At 40.0% G+C, this 20,139-nt stretch overlaps 1 protein-coding gene across 1 annotated transcript in view; it reads right to left on the bottom strand.

Annotated features, from left to right (window-relative positions):
- Nucleotides 1-20,139, bottom strand: part of LOC306705680 (cadherin-12-like) — a gene marked incomplete at both ends in the record, with an annotated part of 56,487 nt that overhangs the window by 2,744 nt on the left and 33,604 nt on the right. The window contains 4 exons of the mRNA XM_079172497.1: nt 8,326-8,577; nt 12,071-12,185; nt 12,316-12,437; nt 18,040-18,176. Coding sequence (XP_079028623.1) covers nt 8,326-8,577; nt 12,071-12,185; nt 12,316-12,437; nt 18,040-18,176 — 626 coding nt within the window. The remainder of the gene's footprint in view (nt 1-8,325; nt 8,578-12,070; nt 12,186-12,315; nt 12,438-18,039; nt 18,177-20,139) is intronic.

Raw genomic sequence — 20,139 nt, 5'->3', positions numbered from 1 at the left:
GATGTTGTTGGCACATAACTTGTTATGCTTCTCAGACGTTTGTACTTCCTGTCCTCTTGACACAATAAACCTAGCCAGCGGTGGATTCTACAGACAAGACCTTCAGTGCTAAATCAATGTGAGGAATCAATCAAACAGCTGACAAACAAACATGGATAACAAGTCACCTGACTAATTAAACGGCTCACCAACTTATGACAAACATGTGCAGACTTAAGAAGATCCCCCCCCCCCCACACACACACACACACTTCCATTATAAACCAACTATCTGTGAGGCAGATCAGTACATTGAACGACATCCCTCAGGGTATGTGCTATAGAAAGTAAACAAGGTCACAGTGTAGACTAGGAGCTGGTTAATGGAGGCTGCTGGTATGTGCTAGAGCATGCGATTTCTGCATGCTCAGCTCTTTGGGAGGCTTAATAGAAAACCATCACATGTCTGCATCAGGGCTTTTGTGCTGCTTGCTGCAGGAGGAAAGAAGAACTTACAGTACGGTACACCTGAGGACTGTAAAAAAGAACCAACACCCTTCCATAAATAATAACAGGCACTACAGTCGGTCAGAGGGGAATTTAAAAGAGAACACCCAGTCTGCGATCTGTCTGTGAAAAAATGCTGTTTATTAGCTGCCTTTGTGATTGAAGTTACAGACAACATTCTGTTTGTTGTAGCGTGTCACAAAATAGTTCTACATGTGCAAGACATTTACACAAAAGGGACAATATAAAGAAGCATACAATCCAATATACTGTATGATAATAAATGTCAGAATAATGTGAAATCATTAGTTTGTGATTCAGCAGGATCAGCAACAGTACTGTATCCTGCTGCAGACGGGAGAATAACGCTGTGTTAGCATTAGAGGAGGAGGGGAGGGAGATCTCTCCAGGCTGTAAGGAACACTACTTTCTATCATTACAGACAAACATACAGCCCTTCTGAGCCCCACTCAGAATACGGCATTCTGAAACAGAACGGTAACACTTTACAATAACTACACTCTATGAAGTGACTGCATTCCTTCTCCTTATATGGTACAAATCAGTATTTATAGTTAAGTATGAGTAAACACTTAATTCATCATTTATAAAGCATTGTTCCGAGATTAATAATTCATTAGTATGCAGTTCATAACAATTATAAATGTTTTATTCTTGATTAATAAGCTCGCCTATTATGTGTTTCATTATTGTGTTTTCTTTGCTTTATAAATGATGGATTCCCCATTTGTAAATGAAGTATTATATATTTTACAAACCAATTATTAAGGAGTTGTAGATGATTAATGAGATCTTTTATAAAGTGTTAGTAAATGATTAAGAACTTATTTAGATGTACATTATTCATGCATTTATATATATAATGATTTAGATATGCACTAATGGTTAGAGGCTATGTTAATATATGCTTTATAAACGTGTATTAATACTGCAATTCATGGTTAATTCATGATTCATTAAGGTAGTTACTAGTCCTTAGTAAAGTATTTTGTGTGACCTCATCTAAAGTGAGGACTATTTATGCCTTACAAAGCTTTTATAAGTGACATTGAAAGGCCAGCAGTGCCTCAAAACCCATAGTTTTTAACAGAAAAGTCAAATAGACAAAACACAAAGTGATAAAGAACATACCAATATTTATTGCAAGATGCAAACAATATACTGTTACATACAAACCTCTCAGCCATTCATTCATGTAACAAACAAACAAACAAAGACATTCTCCTTCAGGAGAACATGGCTGGATATAAAACATTTGTAAATATACAACTGTTATATATACACTGTTCTAATCGAGGAACCTTTATGTATTTATGGAAGTATGAATCACTGAAATCCATTTTTTCTGTAAAATACTTAAATTCCTGCTGGGACCATCATCACGACCTGCAGTTCCAATGAGAACTCTTCACTGGTCCACTTAGTTCCTATAACTGTGACCCGAGTCAGGCAGGCTCCTAATATAATATAATATAATAATAAGTCTCTGATCATGTGATCCATAATATCATTGCAGGAGGAAAAGTGTTTTCTGAGGCGTGAACTGTTCAATGCAGGATCAATGACTGGTTTCTCTACTCTGGGCATTAATTGGTGACGATCATGCTGCGGTCTTACTTTTGATACTTTACAAATTATAATCCACTCTATTTTCACCATGTCTGACTGTCCTCAGGTCAGCTCTCTTTGGATTGTGGATGAATGCACATCCGGTTCAGGGAGGCTTTCCACAGACCAGTTTTGCTTCGGCTCAAAAGCCTTTACCTTGGAGATCACAAATACAGTCACTGAAGTTTAACATTAAAGGCAAATACAAATTGTAGGATTGATTGTAGTGAATTGAGATCAGAGAACTAAATCGTACAAAGAAGTCAAACGGGACAGTAGACAACCAGACGAGGTGTTAACGTGCAGCACAGTACTCACTGCAGTTCTCTTGTGCCATTGAGGGAGCATCTTGAGATATTTCAGGTTTAAGGTTCACCTCTAAATAGCTACAGAGTTAAGACAGTTCTGTAGCTATGGTGACTTTCTACGATTTCAATAAGACAAAATAAATCAGTGAGGGACTTTGGGACCACCTGAGGGAATTATACTACTGTTTCCATCAACGGGTCATCTGTCAAAACTGTCATAGAATAGATTAGAACTGACATTGAACTCTTTTCTGTATTCATCTGACTTGTACAAAAGAAAATAGCGATTATTTCTTGTTTATAGTGAAAACCACGTCAATGGGGCTGTAAAGTGTCTCCGGAGAGACGGACAACTGGCTAGTTAGCTAGCATTAGGTAGCTTGTCCTCCAGAGCAGCGGTGAGTGAGGAAGAGGGATCATAAGACTCAGCCTGCTGATCAGCTCATTTTCTGTGTAGTATTAGCAAGCAAACTTACTAGACAGCATTTCATTGTTCAATTTGACTCTTTGTGCTTCGTAACGCTACTACTCCACGGCTCGTTTTAGTCGTTATGCAAAACCTCACCTCACTGAGCACTCGACTAAGCTGGTTTACAACTGTTGCAATGGCAACAGTACACATGAAGATGGCCGCTGCTCTGACAATCCTGCTACGTTGATTTGACGAGGAATGTCCGTTACCACAAATCCAAGACATTAACAACAAAGAAGCCCATAACATCATTGACGACACCAGCCACCCTGCTCATAACCTGTTGTCTCTCCTTCCAACAAACCTGCAGAGCATTCCCCCCCCGACACTCCCACAGGCACTGATCACTCTTTGTAAATAGTATGTATGCAATGTAACATGTAAGTGCACTGGGTTTACAGTTATGTAGGCTGTGAGGGTTGTTGTGGGCTCTAAGTGTTATAGTGTGGATGGTCTGTATATACTTCTGTACTTAAAGGATGAGAGTCGGCCGCTGTACTAGAGCCTTCAGGGATGCTCCGTTTGATCTTCAACACTAGCCCCCTGTTGTTTGTGTCATATGGTGTTCCCGGTCCATTATAGTGGACTATAAATCCACAATGTTATAACCTTATGTTGTGTTAGATCTTTTAATAGAGGCTTTTTTTAGGCGTGCAGGCCTCATTGAGCTCAAAGAACTCGTTTTGAGTCAAAAAGCGTAGTGTATGGATCATTGACTACAACTAACACTCAAAAGAAACATATTGTGCTATTTATCACAGACTACTTTGTGTCAAAGTTTAAACAAAGACATTTGTTTTACAAAATATAAACAATGTGTACAAAAGGACATCTGATGTTATGAGTGAAGATCTGGATGTGCGTTGTCTTCATCATGACTTCCTCCTCTACAAACCTTCACTGTTAGTCTCTTGGCCTCTCCTCAACGATCGAGAGCCTCATGTACAGAAACCCGTCGGGTCATTGTGCTGCCACAGAATTACCTGTGATCTCTGTATACTAGAGCGGCGAGAAAAGGTCGATGTATTGAAAGAATCTGTTGTTTTTGAAATGCCAACAGGTGTGGAAAAGTTCTAGGGGGGTTGCCATGGAAGCCAAGAAGGGGAGTGCGGGAACACCTCCGCTACACCAAAGTGAAATAAAACATATAAAATAAAAATGATCACAATTTCATGTGTATTTCAATTCCCTTTGTGGACATGGCATGCAACCTTATGAAAATCACATTAAAGCTACATCTTTCAGAAAGAAAACGTGTAAATTGGTTGAAATTGGAGCGGACACAACAGGGTAGCTAGATATTCGTCACTAGAAGATTAGTTTAACCTTTGATGGAGCATTTGAATTCAGATAAGAGGGCTGTTCTGTCATGTTACCTTCAGCCCCCTTCAGTTGATCTGTAAGAAGGTAATGTATGCCTCAGTTATTCACGCTTGGGTTATTCTTATCCAACAGCTGTCGCCAAAGAGCAGCAGCCCTTTTAAAAGACGAGGTGTCAGAAACAGCGTGCTCTATAATGGCCCCTGTTCACTTTTGGACCGGTTTTATTGTCATGCAACTAATCACTGAGGGTCAGCAAAGTCCTAAAACCCTTTGAGGCTTCATAAGCCGAAAGTAGCCTTCGACTTGGAGGAAATCCTTCTGGTGATGTCAAAGTCCTTTCAGAAAAGGTGAATTAATCGGCTCTTACGCTCAGAGCTGCTCTGCTTTAACTGCCTGCCTCGGAAGTCTGTCATCTTTTGAAATCCCTGCTTGAAATATTCTTTTAAAATCTTTGTCCAGGTTTAATGTATTTTGTTCTAACTGCTGTGGCTTTTAGACCGTATCCTTTTGTTCTCTTGTCTGTTTAATGAAAGAAGCATCAGCACTTCACCAGAGCAGGGCCTGTCCACAATGTGCTGTTGTGGAAAAACCAAATGCTCATCGCTCATTTGACTCCAGGGAAGTGAAGAAGAGTTCAGTTGTAATGTTAGTTTATCCAGAATCACCAGCGAATGTGAATTGCAGTCGATGAGGCTGCTGCTGAGCAGAGCGCTGTTTGCCTGGTTATTCAAAGTTTATTGCTAATTCCACACTCCACATTCTTGGGTCTTGTAAAGTTGATCGTATGACATGTGAAGGTCGTACCACAGACAGAGAGGTCTTGGTTGATACAGTAGTTGGATAAATTCTAGCCTCCGTCCTCCCTACTTGAGTACCAGCACAATTAGTTGATTATTAGACATTTACTTCTCTGTTTCATATCACTGTACACTGTGATGTCTCTGAACACTATGTTCTTGCATTTAATTGACTAAACTATTAATCAATAACTCAATGAATGATCAACAGGTTGGTCTCAAATGAAACTAACTGCCTCAGTGCTTGAGTCCGGTCTTAATGTCCTATTGTCTGGCTTTTTTCAAATGTTCGTAGTCCGTGGTCCGTTATCTTCTGGCCTAGTTCTCCCCAGCCCGCCTTCTGTAGCCTACTTGTGTCTTTGCCTTGAAGGTACCAAGAGGAAGTTATGAAAGCCATAGGAAGACGATCTCTCCCTTTGTTCTGGTGTGTACCAGCAGTGTCCATTTCCTATTGTACCTTTTACAGGAAACCTTCTTTGTAAAAATAAACTCTTTTTAGATTTTCCATTTTAGGCACAAATATTAAGATAGTAACACTTCAGTAATCAACACCATCGACACCATCTTCCTCTACAGCAAAGTGTTACATTGCCATCCTGACATACGAGAGGAAAGGCCTTGAGAAAAAGGTGGATGTGTTAGCAGATATTAGCCCATCCTCCCTTCTCCTCCTTTATGTTCTCTTTCAGCTATCCTCCCTCTCTACAGAGGACACCAATAAAGAAGGCACAATGTCCTCAGGAGGCTGCGATTCTTCTCTGTCATGCTATCAGTCAGTGCACACACACACCCACACACACACACATACACACTCATGATTGGGGTGATTCAGTTGTGAGAGCAGGATAAAGAACTGCTTTCAAACTGCTTCCATTTCATAGCAGCTTTATCTGTAATGTAACACACATACCAGTTGTTTATGCACACACACACACTGAGACATACAATGAGAGCTGTGTACACGTGGCCCTGCATGTTTCCACTGTGTTGGACAGGTGGTTATATAACAGAGGCAGAGATAACATGAGATGGTAGAAGAAAAGAAGACCTTCCTGTGATAATTAGAGGCTTGTTCTGGGTTGTTGACGCCCTCTAGTGTTACATCACATGAATGAATTCACCTCATCACCAGCTGCAAGCAAGAGACTTCAAAAATGACACTGAATGAATGAAATGAAAATCAACTACAGAAAACTTATTTTTAAAATAAAGTATAATCTGGAAAAAAAAATATATATTCTTTTCAAGGTCACTAAATTAAATTAACAGAAAAGTTGAATGTCATGGTCCAGTTAGTCATCTCATAATGCCCTCATAAAAACATTTCACGTTTTTAGACTGTAAACCAGTCCTTTTCAACTTGTGGCCTTAAACTACATTACGTTTCATTACATTACGTTTCATTACATTACATTTCATTACGTTTCATTACCTTATGCTTTGCTACGCTATGCTACGCTACATTAGCCTCACTACGCTACATTACATTAACGTTACACAAATGGACCTCGTTGAATTTTATTTGTTGCATCGATAAAGTATTCTGTGTGTCGCACAAACCCACAGTGATTTTGCTATTTGGCGCAATTTCTATTGAAATTGAATTGTCCTACTGTGAACCCATTAATAATGTGGTATAGAAGAAATTGGGGACACTCCAGGGAAAGTTACAATAAAACACACTGCACCAAATATTGCTGTGGTTTAAGTGCTGACTAGCAGCTTTCATTTAAAGGTGTGAACATATTATGGGAAATGTGATGGTGAGATGTTCTACAAGGTCTACCAATTTCAGTGGACAGAAAGTACTTAAAGATAACATACAACCCAAATGCAGACAAAACATAAAAGGCAAGACCTTGGTCAGACAGAGGAAGAACAAACCAGAACTGAAACTGAATGAGGTGAATAACTTTGCAGATATGCAAAATTTGCCTCACTCGCGTTTTGCCTCGAGCAAGAAATTTGCGTGACGCTGTTTCTTTAAAGCCTGTCAGCGCTGAGATTTTGCTCCTGTCATCACTGACATCCTGGCTTTGTTGAATCAGAAATGGAGGAAAACAAATATTGGAGCCTTAGGTGTTCACCCAGAGTTCTACGATACCTAATGTATATGTATAAACCAAATGGTACAAACAATAACGACGCTGCCGTATTTACGCCTATATGATGGTATTTTGAGTGTTGATTGAGACGCTACAATAATAGCAAAGCCGAGCACCGATCGAATCAAACTCAGAGAACCAGCATTTTAAAAGTTGTTTGCTTGTCCCGGATAGATCTGACAAATATGAATTCAGACTTTTTACAAATCGGCATCATTATGTTGTTATTATTTCACCATCCTTTTAATTTGTTTATTGCAATTATTAAATCACTGCAAAATTCGGAAAGTCTGTTGAGGTGGCAGAGGTGAGAGACATCATTAGAAAGGCACTGGCAGGGACAGCAGGGTGGCTGTAGTTTTGGCTGCGACTATTATTGACTCTGTTTTTAACTGTTTCTTTGTTTCCACCAACTCCTGAAATGAAATGTCTGTTTTTAGCTGCTACATTCTCCACTGTGTTCACCAGCGAGATGCTAAATGTTTCTGTGTGCTGTGTGGTGCTGGTAATGTACAGCTAGTGATGTAGCATCTGTTAGTGGGGCTGAGATGTGGATGTAGCAGAGCTCTGTATTTGGTGTGTTCAGGGAAACTGGTCTAGCATGACCGAAAAATATGTTTGTAGTAGCTTAGTTGACTTTGTGTGAGTGTTGTTTTCAAGTGGAACCAACCGGCGATGTTTTTTTTATGTTTTCTCTTGTCTGCATGCCATCTCTACATTTGACTCCTTGAAACTATGTAAAGTCATATGGTTCTTTATCCTGACATTAAGTATGTCACACTGGCATCTTCACTGCCCTCTCCTCACCTACACAAGCATTCCTGTGGAGGGCTTTTACTCTGACCTTGTTTTTGGAAAATACTTGACATATTTATGTAACTATAATTAGTTATCATCATGTCAAACAGTCCCATGAACCGACAATGTACTGGCACACAGCTGTAAGTAAACTATGATAATATCTGATACTGCTTCTGTAAATGTAGGTCTTGTGCAACACAGCGTTTAGTTGTAGGTGCATGTCAGTCAGCAAACAACCCAAATATGTGTCAAAGTGAATAGAGCTAAAAGAAATGCTAGTACACCTCAACACAACCCCAGACTGACCCTGGGCTGGCAGGGGAAATAATGGGCTGGTGTTGGGCCTATGAACAGTGTTTGGTGTTTCATCATATCATCATGTCATAGTAGAAAGATGAGCTTACCTATCAGCAGAGCTACACAGAGCAGGACAGCCATCAGAGCTCCAGTGCTGAGGCCCACAGGCAGGAAGATGGCCTCAGCTGAGCAGCTCAGCAGCGAGCCTACTCCCCTGCAGGAACACACTCGGATTGTGAGGGTGGCTGTGCTGCTCTGGGCGGGGTAACCGCTGTCTTCAACCACAACAGGGAGGACATACACATCCCGCAACCGCTGCTGGTAGATCGTACGCCGAGACACAATGCCAGCGGTGTTGTCTGGAAACCAACAGAGGGTGATATTACATCACTGACAAAGTCACCGTCACACCAACCTCTGACACAAATGTGATCGACACTGGAGAATACCAAGCATTAGCACAGCTGAAGTGTTCGCCTGTCCACTTCACAATACTACTAATCTATAATAAACTGAAGGATTAGGCTAGCTTTGTTTTATCATTTTCTTATTGTCAAGAAATGTGAAGACCAAAAGCACCAATGTGGAACCTTCTGACTTTCCCAAAGCTTTCTGTGGATTTCAAATAACAACAAGCCTCTCTTCAAAAAAACTACATTTCCATAACGAGTACCGTTATATTTTCTGAATTTTGTTCTGGTTTGTTCCCTATGTGGGACTGAGTCAAAATGAACTGCAGTGTGTGTTCATGGGAATGAAAAGGTGTGGATCTTGTATGTGTTTTCATAGTTTTTGAACATTGGAGCTCTATGATACTAATAAAATACTTGTTATTAATTTGGGATTTATTGACGATGAGAAAAACATATCACCAGACCTAATGCTGAAAACAAATGCTGCAGTAACGGATTCATAAGGAAGACCCGGGAGTTTGACACATATAGCATAACAGCTCTTCCTAACATACGAGCAAACTCCAGCGAAGAGAGAGTGACAATGTGTCCTGATATAAGAAGAGAGATTTAATATTTAAAACTGAAACAATCTGATGTTCACTCGTCTGCGTCCAGTTAGGAAGAGGTGTGTGAGGGACATTTTACAGAACTTTACATACAGAACCACTACCTGGTGAAAGGGACCACCAACCATTAATGCAAATTCAACCCACAGGCTTTGAAATTTCCTCCATTCTTGAGAATTGTTTCAAATGTTATTGCTCACACCCTTTTCCCTTTCAATGATTCTGTCTTTTTCAGATATCAGTACACTTTTACTAACCTTTACCCAGCCTGAAACGTCACCTGATACCTCTAACTAGCAGTTTGATGAATGGACCTTGTTGGATGCACTATGTGGCCCGGTTCATGGCTCAAGAATAATCGACTTCCTTCTGAAGTGAAACTCATCCTGGAACTAATTACATGTTTTAAGTGTTTCATTTTGCTCCGCTGACCTGCTCTAAAAATTACCACAATTTAATGCAAAATAACAAAAATAACATCACAAATTGCATTCACATTTTTAAGTAACTAGCTGTAAATTCCTCTATTTGGATTCCAATAAACATAATCAACCTTAGAAGACTCAATTCACTTGATCAGATGAACACAAAGTCTGGAAAGCATTAAGAACATTTAAATGTTTATGTTTTATCACTTCCTGTGTGTTTGTTTCTGCTCATTCATCTCAGTGCTGCTGGTCCCATGACCCATGTGATCCTCCATATCTCAAAGTAGGGAAACTACTTTACTGGATAAAGCAGGTTATACATCATGAGAAGACAAAAAGACGAGAAGAAGAGTTCATTAAAAGCATTCTGTGAAGAAAAAGACCTTTCATAGCAGCAATCATGTGGCACACTTCTAATATGCAACACACAGGAGCCTGTGTGAAGCCAATATTTCACAATGGAGGACAAAGAGATGTGCATCTTATAAACAGTGTGTGTGTGTGTGTGTGTGTGTGTGTGTGTGTGTGTGTGTGTGTGTGTGTGTGTGTGTCTTAACACTGTGGTTGTATGTTGTGTGTGTTTGATGCACATATTTGCACATATTTCTCCTTCCTCTCCACTTTTCACAGTCTGTTATTTCTATTTATCTCATATTACTTCATGCTTGTATATAAGAGCCACTGTAACGTACCAATTTCCCCCAGGGGATCAACAAAGTATTTCTGATTCTGAGTCGACTCGCCAGTCCACTGTTGGTGAATGTGTAACATCACAGAGGTCCACTATTAGATAGGTATCCAAACACACACACACACACACACACGCTCCAGTTCCCCTTGGTGGCTGCAGGCCCACATGTCTGAGTCTATCAGATGAGATACTGACTGTGTATATATACAAACATACAAAAACATAATAATGCTGGTTGGTGAGGTGTTGCAGGGGAAAACAGGAAATGTCAGGGGAGGATTTGTATAAGCTGAACATCCCAGAGCAACATTCAGACTCACTCTTCATTCAGCGGGGAAGCATTTGTTGAAGCTCCCAGGGAGTGGGTATCAGAGAACTTGTTAAATAGCAGCAAATGTTTTCTTTTTCTTTCAGTAGTAAATAGTAACCAAATGATAAAACAGGACGCTGTGGCCGAGAGCTGTAACCTCACAAAATATTTCATTTTTGCTGCTGCGCGTGTACCTCCCACTGGTTAGTGATGATGACTGTTGTGTGTGCAACAGTCCAGCATTGACCATGTAAAGCAGTGATAATGCTCATCACTGGTAGGTGAACAGAAGCATCTGGAGACAACCTGTGTCATGAAGACAGCACACGTCGTTCTGCAGAGCTATTGCATTGATCAGGGACTGCAGTGCAGAGGGAATTAATTGTGCATTCAAAATTCATACAAAAGTCAATCAAATAATTCCTCCTTTTGGAGGATTCTACTCTTCACAATTGACCTCAACTGCACATTCAGGAGCGATTTCACAAAGAAAGGATTCCAGGCGCTGACAGCACCATGACTCGAGCATCACTTGTGAACTGCAGCATCAAAGCAGACGAGAATAATGATTCTCTTAAAATGATTCTTTTTTCAGGAACGTGTGGCTGACGTTGTCGGTATCTTCCTGCCTTCGTTTGCCACGCAGCTAGCGGGGAACAAACAGTATTTTGACCTCAGTTGAAATATTGTATTTGAAAGGCTGAACCCCAACAAACAGGAATTGAAGCATACTCTGTCCTTAGATAAAAACATGTTGTGAATTCAGGAAATAATTATATAAATCTTTTTTTCAAAAATAAAATATTCAAGGACAATCATGAAGTCACTTTTTTTGGCTCTTTGGGGGCAGAAACTCATGAAAACACATTGACATACCATCACCTATTAGTTGATGTGACAAGCAACTAAACAGCTGTTTATCTACACATCGAGCATTTATGGAGCAACATTATCATTCATTTGCAATTGCGTTCAGGAGAACTTTGCAAATGTATGTCCAATATTCTCTCTCTCTCTTTTAGCTCAGTTTTTGGTGTCTACCAACTCCTGAAGCTAAATGCTCCACTGCGTTCACCAGCTGGTCTCTGGCTTTGTTTGTCTGCTGGTTGCTGTGAGGGCACAGTGGGCTTTAAGAGCTTTCACTGGAAACAGCTGCTTGCTGCCGCTGAAAACAATGCTGTGACGATGAGTGAACCAAAGCCTCTGTGAGAAGAGACGGACAACAAAGGAGCTCTAGGTTCATCACTAAGAGCAACTTCCTCTAAATTGTTTTCACATTTTCAATTGATACATTGTAGTTATAAAGATATAGACTCCAAAGTACTTTGATAATTAAATTAAAAAGTCTTCATTCAACATGTAACCATCTTCTTCTTCCCCTTTAATCCCCTTTCTTGCTTACTTCCAAAATCTCGAACGGTGAAGTTCCTGTTGCGAAGCTCTTTGGGGGACTTGAAGAAGAACCTCTGGCCAGCAGGAGGAAGGTCCTTGTCCACCGCGCTGACTGTCTGGATCACCTGGTTAGAAAGCGAACAGAGAAAGGATCTACTTAGCACACTGAATAAGGGAATCTATGTATTTAAATAATACATGTGTTTAGTATTTGTTATATAGCACATCATCTCAAGCAGAAACAGTTCCGTTTACCTGTCCTACTCTGGAGTTTTCACAGACAAAGGTATCTGAAGGGACCGTCAGCTCAGGAGGGAACTCGTTCACATCCAGGACGTTGACAGCCACCGACACTTTAGTATACAGCAGAGGGTTGTCTGGAAGAGACATGAAGTGTAGACATGTATGACTACACACTCAGTGGCACATACAACATACTGACAGTCCATCAGTGTGACCAGCAGAAATGAAACATCAAGAAAAAGGGCTTCGTTTCACGTCATTATAAACTAATGAGGAAAAAGTCAGGAATAATATATTCCATTCCTGCCAATTAATCCCCCTAAGTGTTAATAAGCAACATTCAAAACTCATTTTGTCCAAAGATATATATGTATGTATGCAAGTTTGTATGTTTGTATGCATATATGTGTGTATGTGTATGTATGTATGTATGGTTTTATGCATGTATATATGTGTTTCTGTATGTATGAATCTATGGGTGACTGTGGCTCAGTGGTAGAGCAGGGTCATTCTTCAATCAGAGGATCGGCGGTTCGATCCCTGGCTCCGCTAGTCCCATGTCGATGTGTCCTTGGGCAAGACACTCAACCAAGTTGCTCCCGTAGCTGTGCCGGCGGTGTGTGAATGCTAGTTAGTCCTGATTGGCAGGGGGCACCTTGCATGGTAGCTTTTGCCATCATTGTATGAATGGGTGAATGATGACATGTAGTGTTAAAGCGCTTTGAGTGGTCTGAAGACTAAAAAAGCGCTATACAAGTACAAGTCTGTATGAATGTATTGAAGATACTTATCGGAATGTCAGGAGCAGGACCACGCCTCAACCCTACCACTTCCTGCATAGCCATAAATACCCGCCTAACTCGCTCCTCCTGTTCCGCCCCTCCCTCCCTCCTCCTCTCTCTTTCTCTCTCCTCCTCTCCTCTACGTAGGGTCCTGAGGGGGTTCGGCTAACCGGATGAGTTACACAAAGCTCATGCCTCGCATCTCAATCACGTTTACCTTCAATACATCTAATAAATGCTTCAATTTGATGTACGTATGTACGTATGTATGTTTGTATCTATTGTTCAGGTTTAGCAGCCCTGACGGACCCGTGCAGCAGCACCATCTATACCGGCATTCAGTCCCCGGTGAGCACAGACAGCGGAGGCAGTGATGCTCCCTGCCACGCCTCCAGCTGGGCAGCCTCAGGCCTTGCTCAGGGATACGGCGGCCTGATATGCTGCTGTATACTCCGCTCACCCAGGACTGCATCCCAGTACAGATGACATTTACTGACAGCTCCTAGAGACACGTTACACACACGATGTTCATTCGCATCCAGAGCCTGTAGTGGTTGTTTTAGGACATCTGAGTCATTGTTTTATTGATTCACCCTTAATTGAACATAAGAAAGTAGAGATAAGTAGCCAACTAGTGTAGTAATGACGACAATTACATTCACAAAGCACTTGTGAAGCTTAAGCACAAAGTGTTTTCCACATGAAAAGAGTTAAAGAATGAATATATCAAGCAGAACCGAGTCCATACATACAATAGCGGTGCACAATAAGAAGTAACTAAAGAGTATCATGTGACGTTGTGGGTTGGTTTTCTTTCTCTGCTGTAGCAGCTAACACAGCTTAGAGCTACCGGAACTAAACACACAGCAGGACTGACAGTTAGTGTTCAGAGGAAGCGAGGGAGACATCGGACCCCATGCCTGCCACAGTCCGAACATGTCAAAACAGTCAGTAAATGACCATTTCCCTGAGTAAAACTACATGTTTTAGTTCTTGATTATTTCCTGTTGTCATTTACCTTTAATGTGTATGTTTATTTGAGGACCCCATTCATCATCCTCCCTACCACCCTGCCGAAACCCCTCCCCATGCAAATTGTTGCAGATCCACCAGTGAATGGACAATTTAGTGAATCAAATGGAACCAAACTCCGTTACAGTATCTATATCTTCTACTCCACTACATCCCATGAAATATATTGCATAATTATAGAATAATATATACTATTAATACAGTATACTAATAATATAATATAAAATACCCTTCAAATGTATTAAAAACACTTTGAATTAGCTCCTCCACTACATTATATAAACACATATATATATAGTCTCAATTACCAATCTGTACGCTACTTCAGCACCACGGACAGCGCCATGGATTTGCAAAAAGGATTTAATAATGTCACCAACATTTTACAATGACAGTCTTCTTCATATTCTGGGACAAAACTTATTTTACGTTTCAGGACGATATGACTTCTTCAAAAAGACCTAAGTATGAGCTCCAGTGTGTTTTGTCATTTAGATAGCATTTATGCGGGTTATCTGGGGAAAAACAAAAAGAACTGTAATGGTGCCTAACAGAGTAATGTGGAGAAGATATTTAGCCTCTTTAAGGCACCAGTGACCAACCACATTCCTTTTTAAATTCAGACTCTGAACACCTCAAAGTGACAAATATAAGGAAATAGTTTGATAAAAACATCCCAACTCAAGGTCCACTTACTAGCTTCTCCTGACCTTCATGTCAGGGTTTACATGTGTAGAATATTTCTAGATATCTTATTAATTGAAGGAAGATGTGTGATTTTCTGAAGTTTTCTTTTTCTATCCATTATGTGTAGCTAAATGTTATAAACAGCTCACTGAACATAATGTAAGCATTATCATCGTTTGCATTCATCACATTATCTTACATGACATATGATTCAGCCAACCCACAAATGCTGCCGCTGTGTTCTGATTGGGGACTTCTGTAATATCAACTTTGGCCACGAGATAGAGCCAGATAGTAGTCAGAGCGGAAATGATCCCCAGCTGTGTGTGTGGTGTGTGTGTGTGTGTGTGTGCCTGTCAGTTAATCCATTGTGCATCAGCTTACTATGTAACCACAGTCTTGAGAGGATTTATATTGTTGCTCTAATGAGGAAGGTTGGAAGATCTGTGACTGCAGCCCTTTGCCTCCTCAAGAAGCTTACAGGGGGAAATCATATGGTGCACACACAGTCAGGATGAGTTAAGCTGCTTGCTCAAATTTAATACATTTAGTCTCCATTAGAGCTGCACTGAGAGATGCACAGCAAACTGTAGCTGATGTTAGGATATAGATGATACAGCTTCCCCTTGAGCTTAATTAGTCAAAATGATTTTTCTCTATGTATTTGAACTGTAAATATCATAACTTTCTGTCTTTCTCTCTCTTTTCCGAAACATAACTAAGAGGTTTTGTATGGGGTCAGATCAGTCTCAATAATTGCAAATGCACACAGAACGATTCACAAATACATTCCAATGCACACATAAATAAATTACAATTTATAGAAATGTAAAAAAAAATTCACAAATATATTTCTGCATTTGTGTGTATTTGTGTGTGGATTTTTCTATTTGTGGGGGGGAGCTGCGCTCATGTGATTGGTTGAAAATGAGGCTGACGTCTGATTGGCTACAGATGGTCCATGTTGAAAAAAACACATTTGCGAATCCAGCCACGTCAGGGGAGTCTCAAAAAACCCACAAACAAATGTGGAGCAATCCACAAATAAATGCAGAAATATATTTGTGATTTTTTTTTTTTACATTAATATAAATCGTAATTTATTTATGTGTGCATTGGAATGTATTTGTGAGTCTTTCTGTGTGCATTTGCAATTATTGAGACTGATCTGACCCCATAGTTTTGTTGCCTAAGTTCCTGTGAAGACTGAAGTTTATTTTGAGAAGACACCGTGTGTGTAAAGAGCGTCTATTGACACGCCGTCCCTGATACGTCCCAAACTGAAGCAAGCAAGGAACTGGGCAAACCATTGGGAACCAATGCCTTGCTCATTGACACTTTAACATGTGGAGGAAGGGCCGGTGATCAAATCACTCAATTTGTGGACAACCCTGTGTACCTATGAGTTAACTGTTAGTTAAGGAACTCGACTTGCAAACACATTGTTGTGGACTTTTTGAACATTTACAAACTAAAATCTCAATTTGAAGTTAGTTAAAGAAGGTGACATGTCGCTGCAGGTTAAAAATCCTTTAATACATGAGAAAGACTGTCTCTGTGAATTATGAAGTAGAGAGTACAGGACACACAGCAAATCCCTGAACTATGAGACATTAATACACACCAAATTAGTGAATTTTGAGTTGTCTTAATAGGGAAGAAGAACCACAGTAACTAACTGATAATGTTCATAATCATACTGTTACGGGACTCGAAGTCAAAACTTTGAAGGTACAATTTTGAGTTTATCCCCCTTAACAAGCCTGCCGTTGACATTTGCAAAATAAAAACAAAATCCCCTTAAATCCCTCTGATGGCTGTCAAAACCTTGGTTTCTTATGAAAAAGCGGGAATTAGGCCTCATTTGGACTGGCTTTATTTATCTATGGGAGGTCGGCTGATTTTAAAGTTACAGCACCTGGGCTGGTAAATAATTTCAATGCAGTCCACAGCGAGTATTATCACATCTTCCCCAGTAATATAGTAACTTTTAACCTGTCCAGAGTGAGTATTTATCACCTTTTCTCCAGTAAAATATTGATTTTAATCCTGTTTACAGCGATCACTCCTTCCTCAGATATAGAGTATTTTAGAGTTTTTCCATGTGAAGAGCTTCTTGTTGCTCATCTTATTTTGATTAGCTCAGTGTTGACTTTTGTTGGAATATTGAGTACATGAAAAATGTCTTTTGCTAATCTGATAGATGTGCTGACGCCAACATATAAGCCTGTGATATGACTGCAGAACAAGTGAAAGGCATCAGGAGAGCAGAAGCTCATCAATATGTTCGGCCTATATCTGTCTTCATTCTAAATATGATGAATTAGCTATGAGCACCTCCATTGACAGCACGCACATTGTTACACTAAGTACTATGTGATGAAGTGTCTTTTTTCTATGATTTGTAAGTGGAGCTATGGAGGAATATTCCGTTCCCCACCTCACCCTGTTATGTGACAGCACCAGTGTGGAGGATCCCTGTGCTCATAGAAGCATTTGCAGTGCTCTCGCGCCACCAAATTCAAGCTGCCACTTAAACATAAATACTTGAAAGGCTCTCTCTAGAGCTGGTGTTTGATTTGTACCTTCTGGGCTTCCATAGCAACATGGGCTTCCATGTTGTCCGTAGCAACATGGACTACAGTCCATGTAGATATGAAAGGCTCAATCTAAGCTAAGGAAAACACATTCATTCAAGTTGCAGGTTATTGTACACTAATAATGAATATTATATTCCATTTCTGTTGATGGATATCCCTAAATCATATGAAACAAAGATGTACAAACTGTCGCTTTAGTACACAAAGTAGATTTCCTGATTTCCAGACCCCATGGGGATCTGACATCTTTTAAGAGATCACTATTATTGATTTTACAGCCACTAATCATGCAGGTGTGTGTGTGTGTGTGTGTGTGTGTGTGTGTTTTTGTGTGCGCATGGCAGAAGTTTGCCTTCAGGGGATTCTGCGAGAAAGAATTTAAATGAACTCGAACCAGGAACAAAGGGCCACAAAGGGCTTTTGTCAAATTATTTAGATATACACATCAGAAGAATTAAAGTGCTGCATAAACTGTCAGTCACAGAATCTGACTTACTTGTGAGTGATGATGATGCAGGATGACAAACGATCTCGCTACCTGTCAGTCTGTAAAACTCCTTCTGGTTCTTTGTAAGAAGTTTTCATGATCAGCTGTGAGCTGTGAACGCTTTGTTTCTGCACTGTGGAATACTTACTGACTTTAGTTGCCACTACAGTGATATTGTGCTGGACAGCTGTCTCTCTGTCCAGGTATTCATTGGTGGAAATGGTCCCTTCAACAGTTTCAATGTCAAAACCGCTGTCGGACTCCGTCTGCCATTCCAAGGAATACCTGCAGAGATAAGAGCAGTCCACGGGAGGGGAACAAGTTATAGTGATGGGCTGGAGCTCAGGTATGAGAAATGTTCCCACAGAGGAGCACAGTAGGAAACCTTTTTCAAAAGGAGAACACATTAAAAAAAGCTCATTTATTTTTCTGCTTTTAAACCCGCAAATTATCAGATCAGTTGATGTTTTGCAGTTCCAATAACCTCAACCAACTCAAATGTAGAGCTGTATTTGATTTTAAACCAGGACATGTTGAACGTTGATGAAGTTTCAACATTGGTGTACATTTGTTTTTGCCAAATATACTGCTCCTATATTAAAGAACTGGTCAGTGCTTTCCAAAATAAAAAAATATAAAATGTCTGCTCCTAGATCTACACACTGTACACTTAAAATAGAGAAAAAGACATGTTCATATTTTTGTATTTAATATTTGTTTTTTGCACCAGTTTTCTTTGAGTTTATTTGTGCAGTGGACGGAGCACAAAAGGAACACAATATTGTTCCCCTTTCACTGTGTACATGTAATGCATCACAGCGACAGGGAAACCTTTCCGTCATGGTTCAGAGAAATCAACGTTGATTGTTGGTACTAGATTCACATCAACTTTCTTCTCCTCAACCCTGTCTCCTAGAAATGATGTTCATTTACAACTAATTTCAATAAAAAATCTTAAAACTGCGGCTTGATAACAAGTCTTCATGGTTATGATGAGGCTCACTACAGTTGGTGAAGATAAGACAAAGATCTTGGTTTTGGACAAAGTCAAAAGAGGCTTGGGCCGTACCGGTCATCTGACAGACCGCTCACTTTCCTGTAGAGCGTGAGTCGTCTTCAGTGTAAATATTAGCAAAATAATTGATGACAAAACACATGAAGAATTGCATTGATTGTACGGACAGGGGACTTCCTCATTAGACGGGCTACTTCAGGAGAAACTGGTGGCAGCAGCTTGATAATTGTGTAGTAAGCTTTGAAAAGTCCACTGAATGTGCTGCATTTCCCATATACACCACATGGACGTTTATGGGCTTAACAAAGTGAATGTGTATTGCTCTCTCAGAACCACCAAAAAACACGAGTGACCTACACAGAAGTACAGTCCCTGAACACATTCTGAGTAGACGCAGAGGAGTGAAGCTGCTGACGTGCTGCTTTCACTATGAATCCCTCCAGCTGTTCATAAATCCATCAGTTAGTTTGTGTGTAAAGACCTTCCTCAGTGTTTTTACATGCATACATGCTGTTAGTAGTATTCATGCAGTTTACACTAAAGGCCTTCACACATCGTGTGGGAAATGAATGACACAAAACTGCGAAATATTTGTCTGCGAAAATTTCCCTTGAAAACCATTCATACCAGCAGAGATGCACATTTGTGACAGTTGCAAAGCTGTTTGAATAGGCTTGAATAGATTCACACAGACAGAGGACCAACTACCAGGATCCTAATGACTTGTATTGAGTTTCCTTTTAGTGAAAGAGTTTCCTCAGGTAAAACAGTTACAGTGTATATGTCTAGGGCTTTTATTGTGAAAGGTAAGAATGAAAGAAGTGGATTTGATGCACACTGCCTTTGTCAAGCTCATGTTGTTGTTCTCTATAGCTTACATTTAGAATATACATTGTTTAACACAATGTGATCGATTGATGCCTTTATTGGCAATGTGAAAAATTGGCTAAAAATTGGCTAAAATTGGATAATATTAGCATTCTGTGGGAAAATAATTATTTTTGTGAAATACAATTCAAACTCGAAAAGAAAGCATCATGTTGAATACATCGACCATGTTTTCATTCGACCTCTTTTACTCTTCACTCTGGGCGTTTTGTACGGTTTAGTTAGCAAGGTACGGGTATAAATATTTAGCTAGTAACACTTAATTTTATTGGCAAACTACATTTTCATTAGTGAAACTAAGCTTCATTGTGTTTTCATTAGTTTAGAACGAGCTCTTCATATCTG

The sequence above is a fragment of the Pholis gunnellus genome (genome assembly GCF_910591455.1).
Source record: "Pholis gunnellus genome assembly, chromosome: 14".
Lineage (NCBI taxonomy): Eukaryota > Metazoa > Chordata > Actinopteri > Perciformes > Pholidae > Pholis > Pholis gunnellus.
This window is presented reverse-complemented; position numbering and strand designations above follow the sequence as displayed.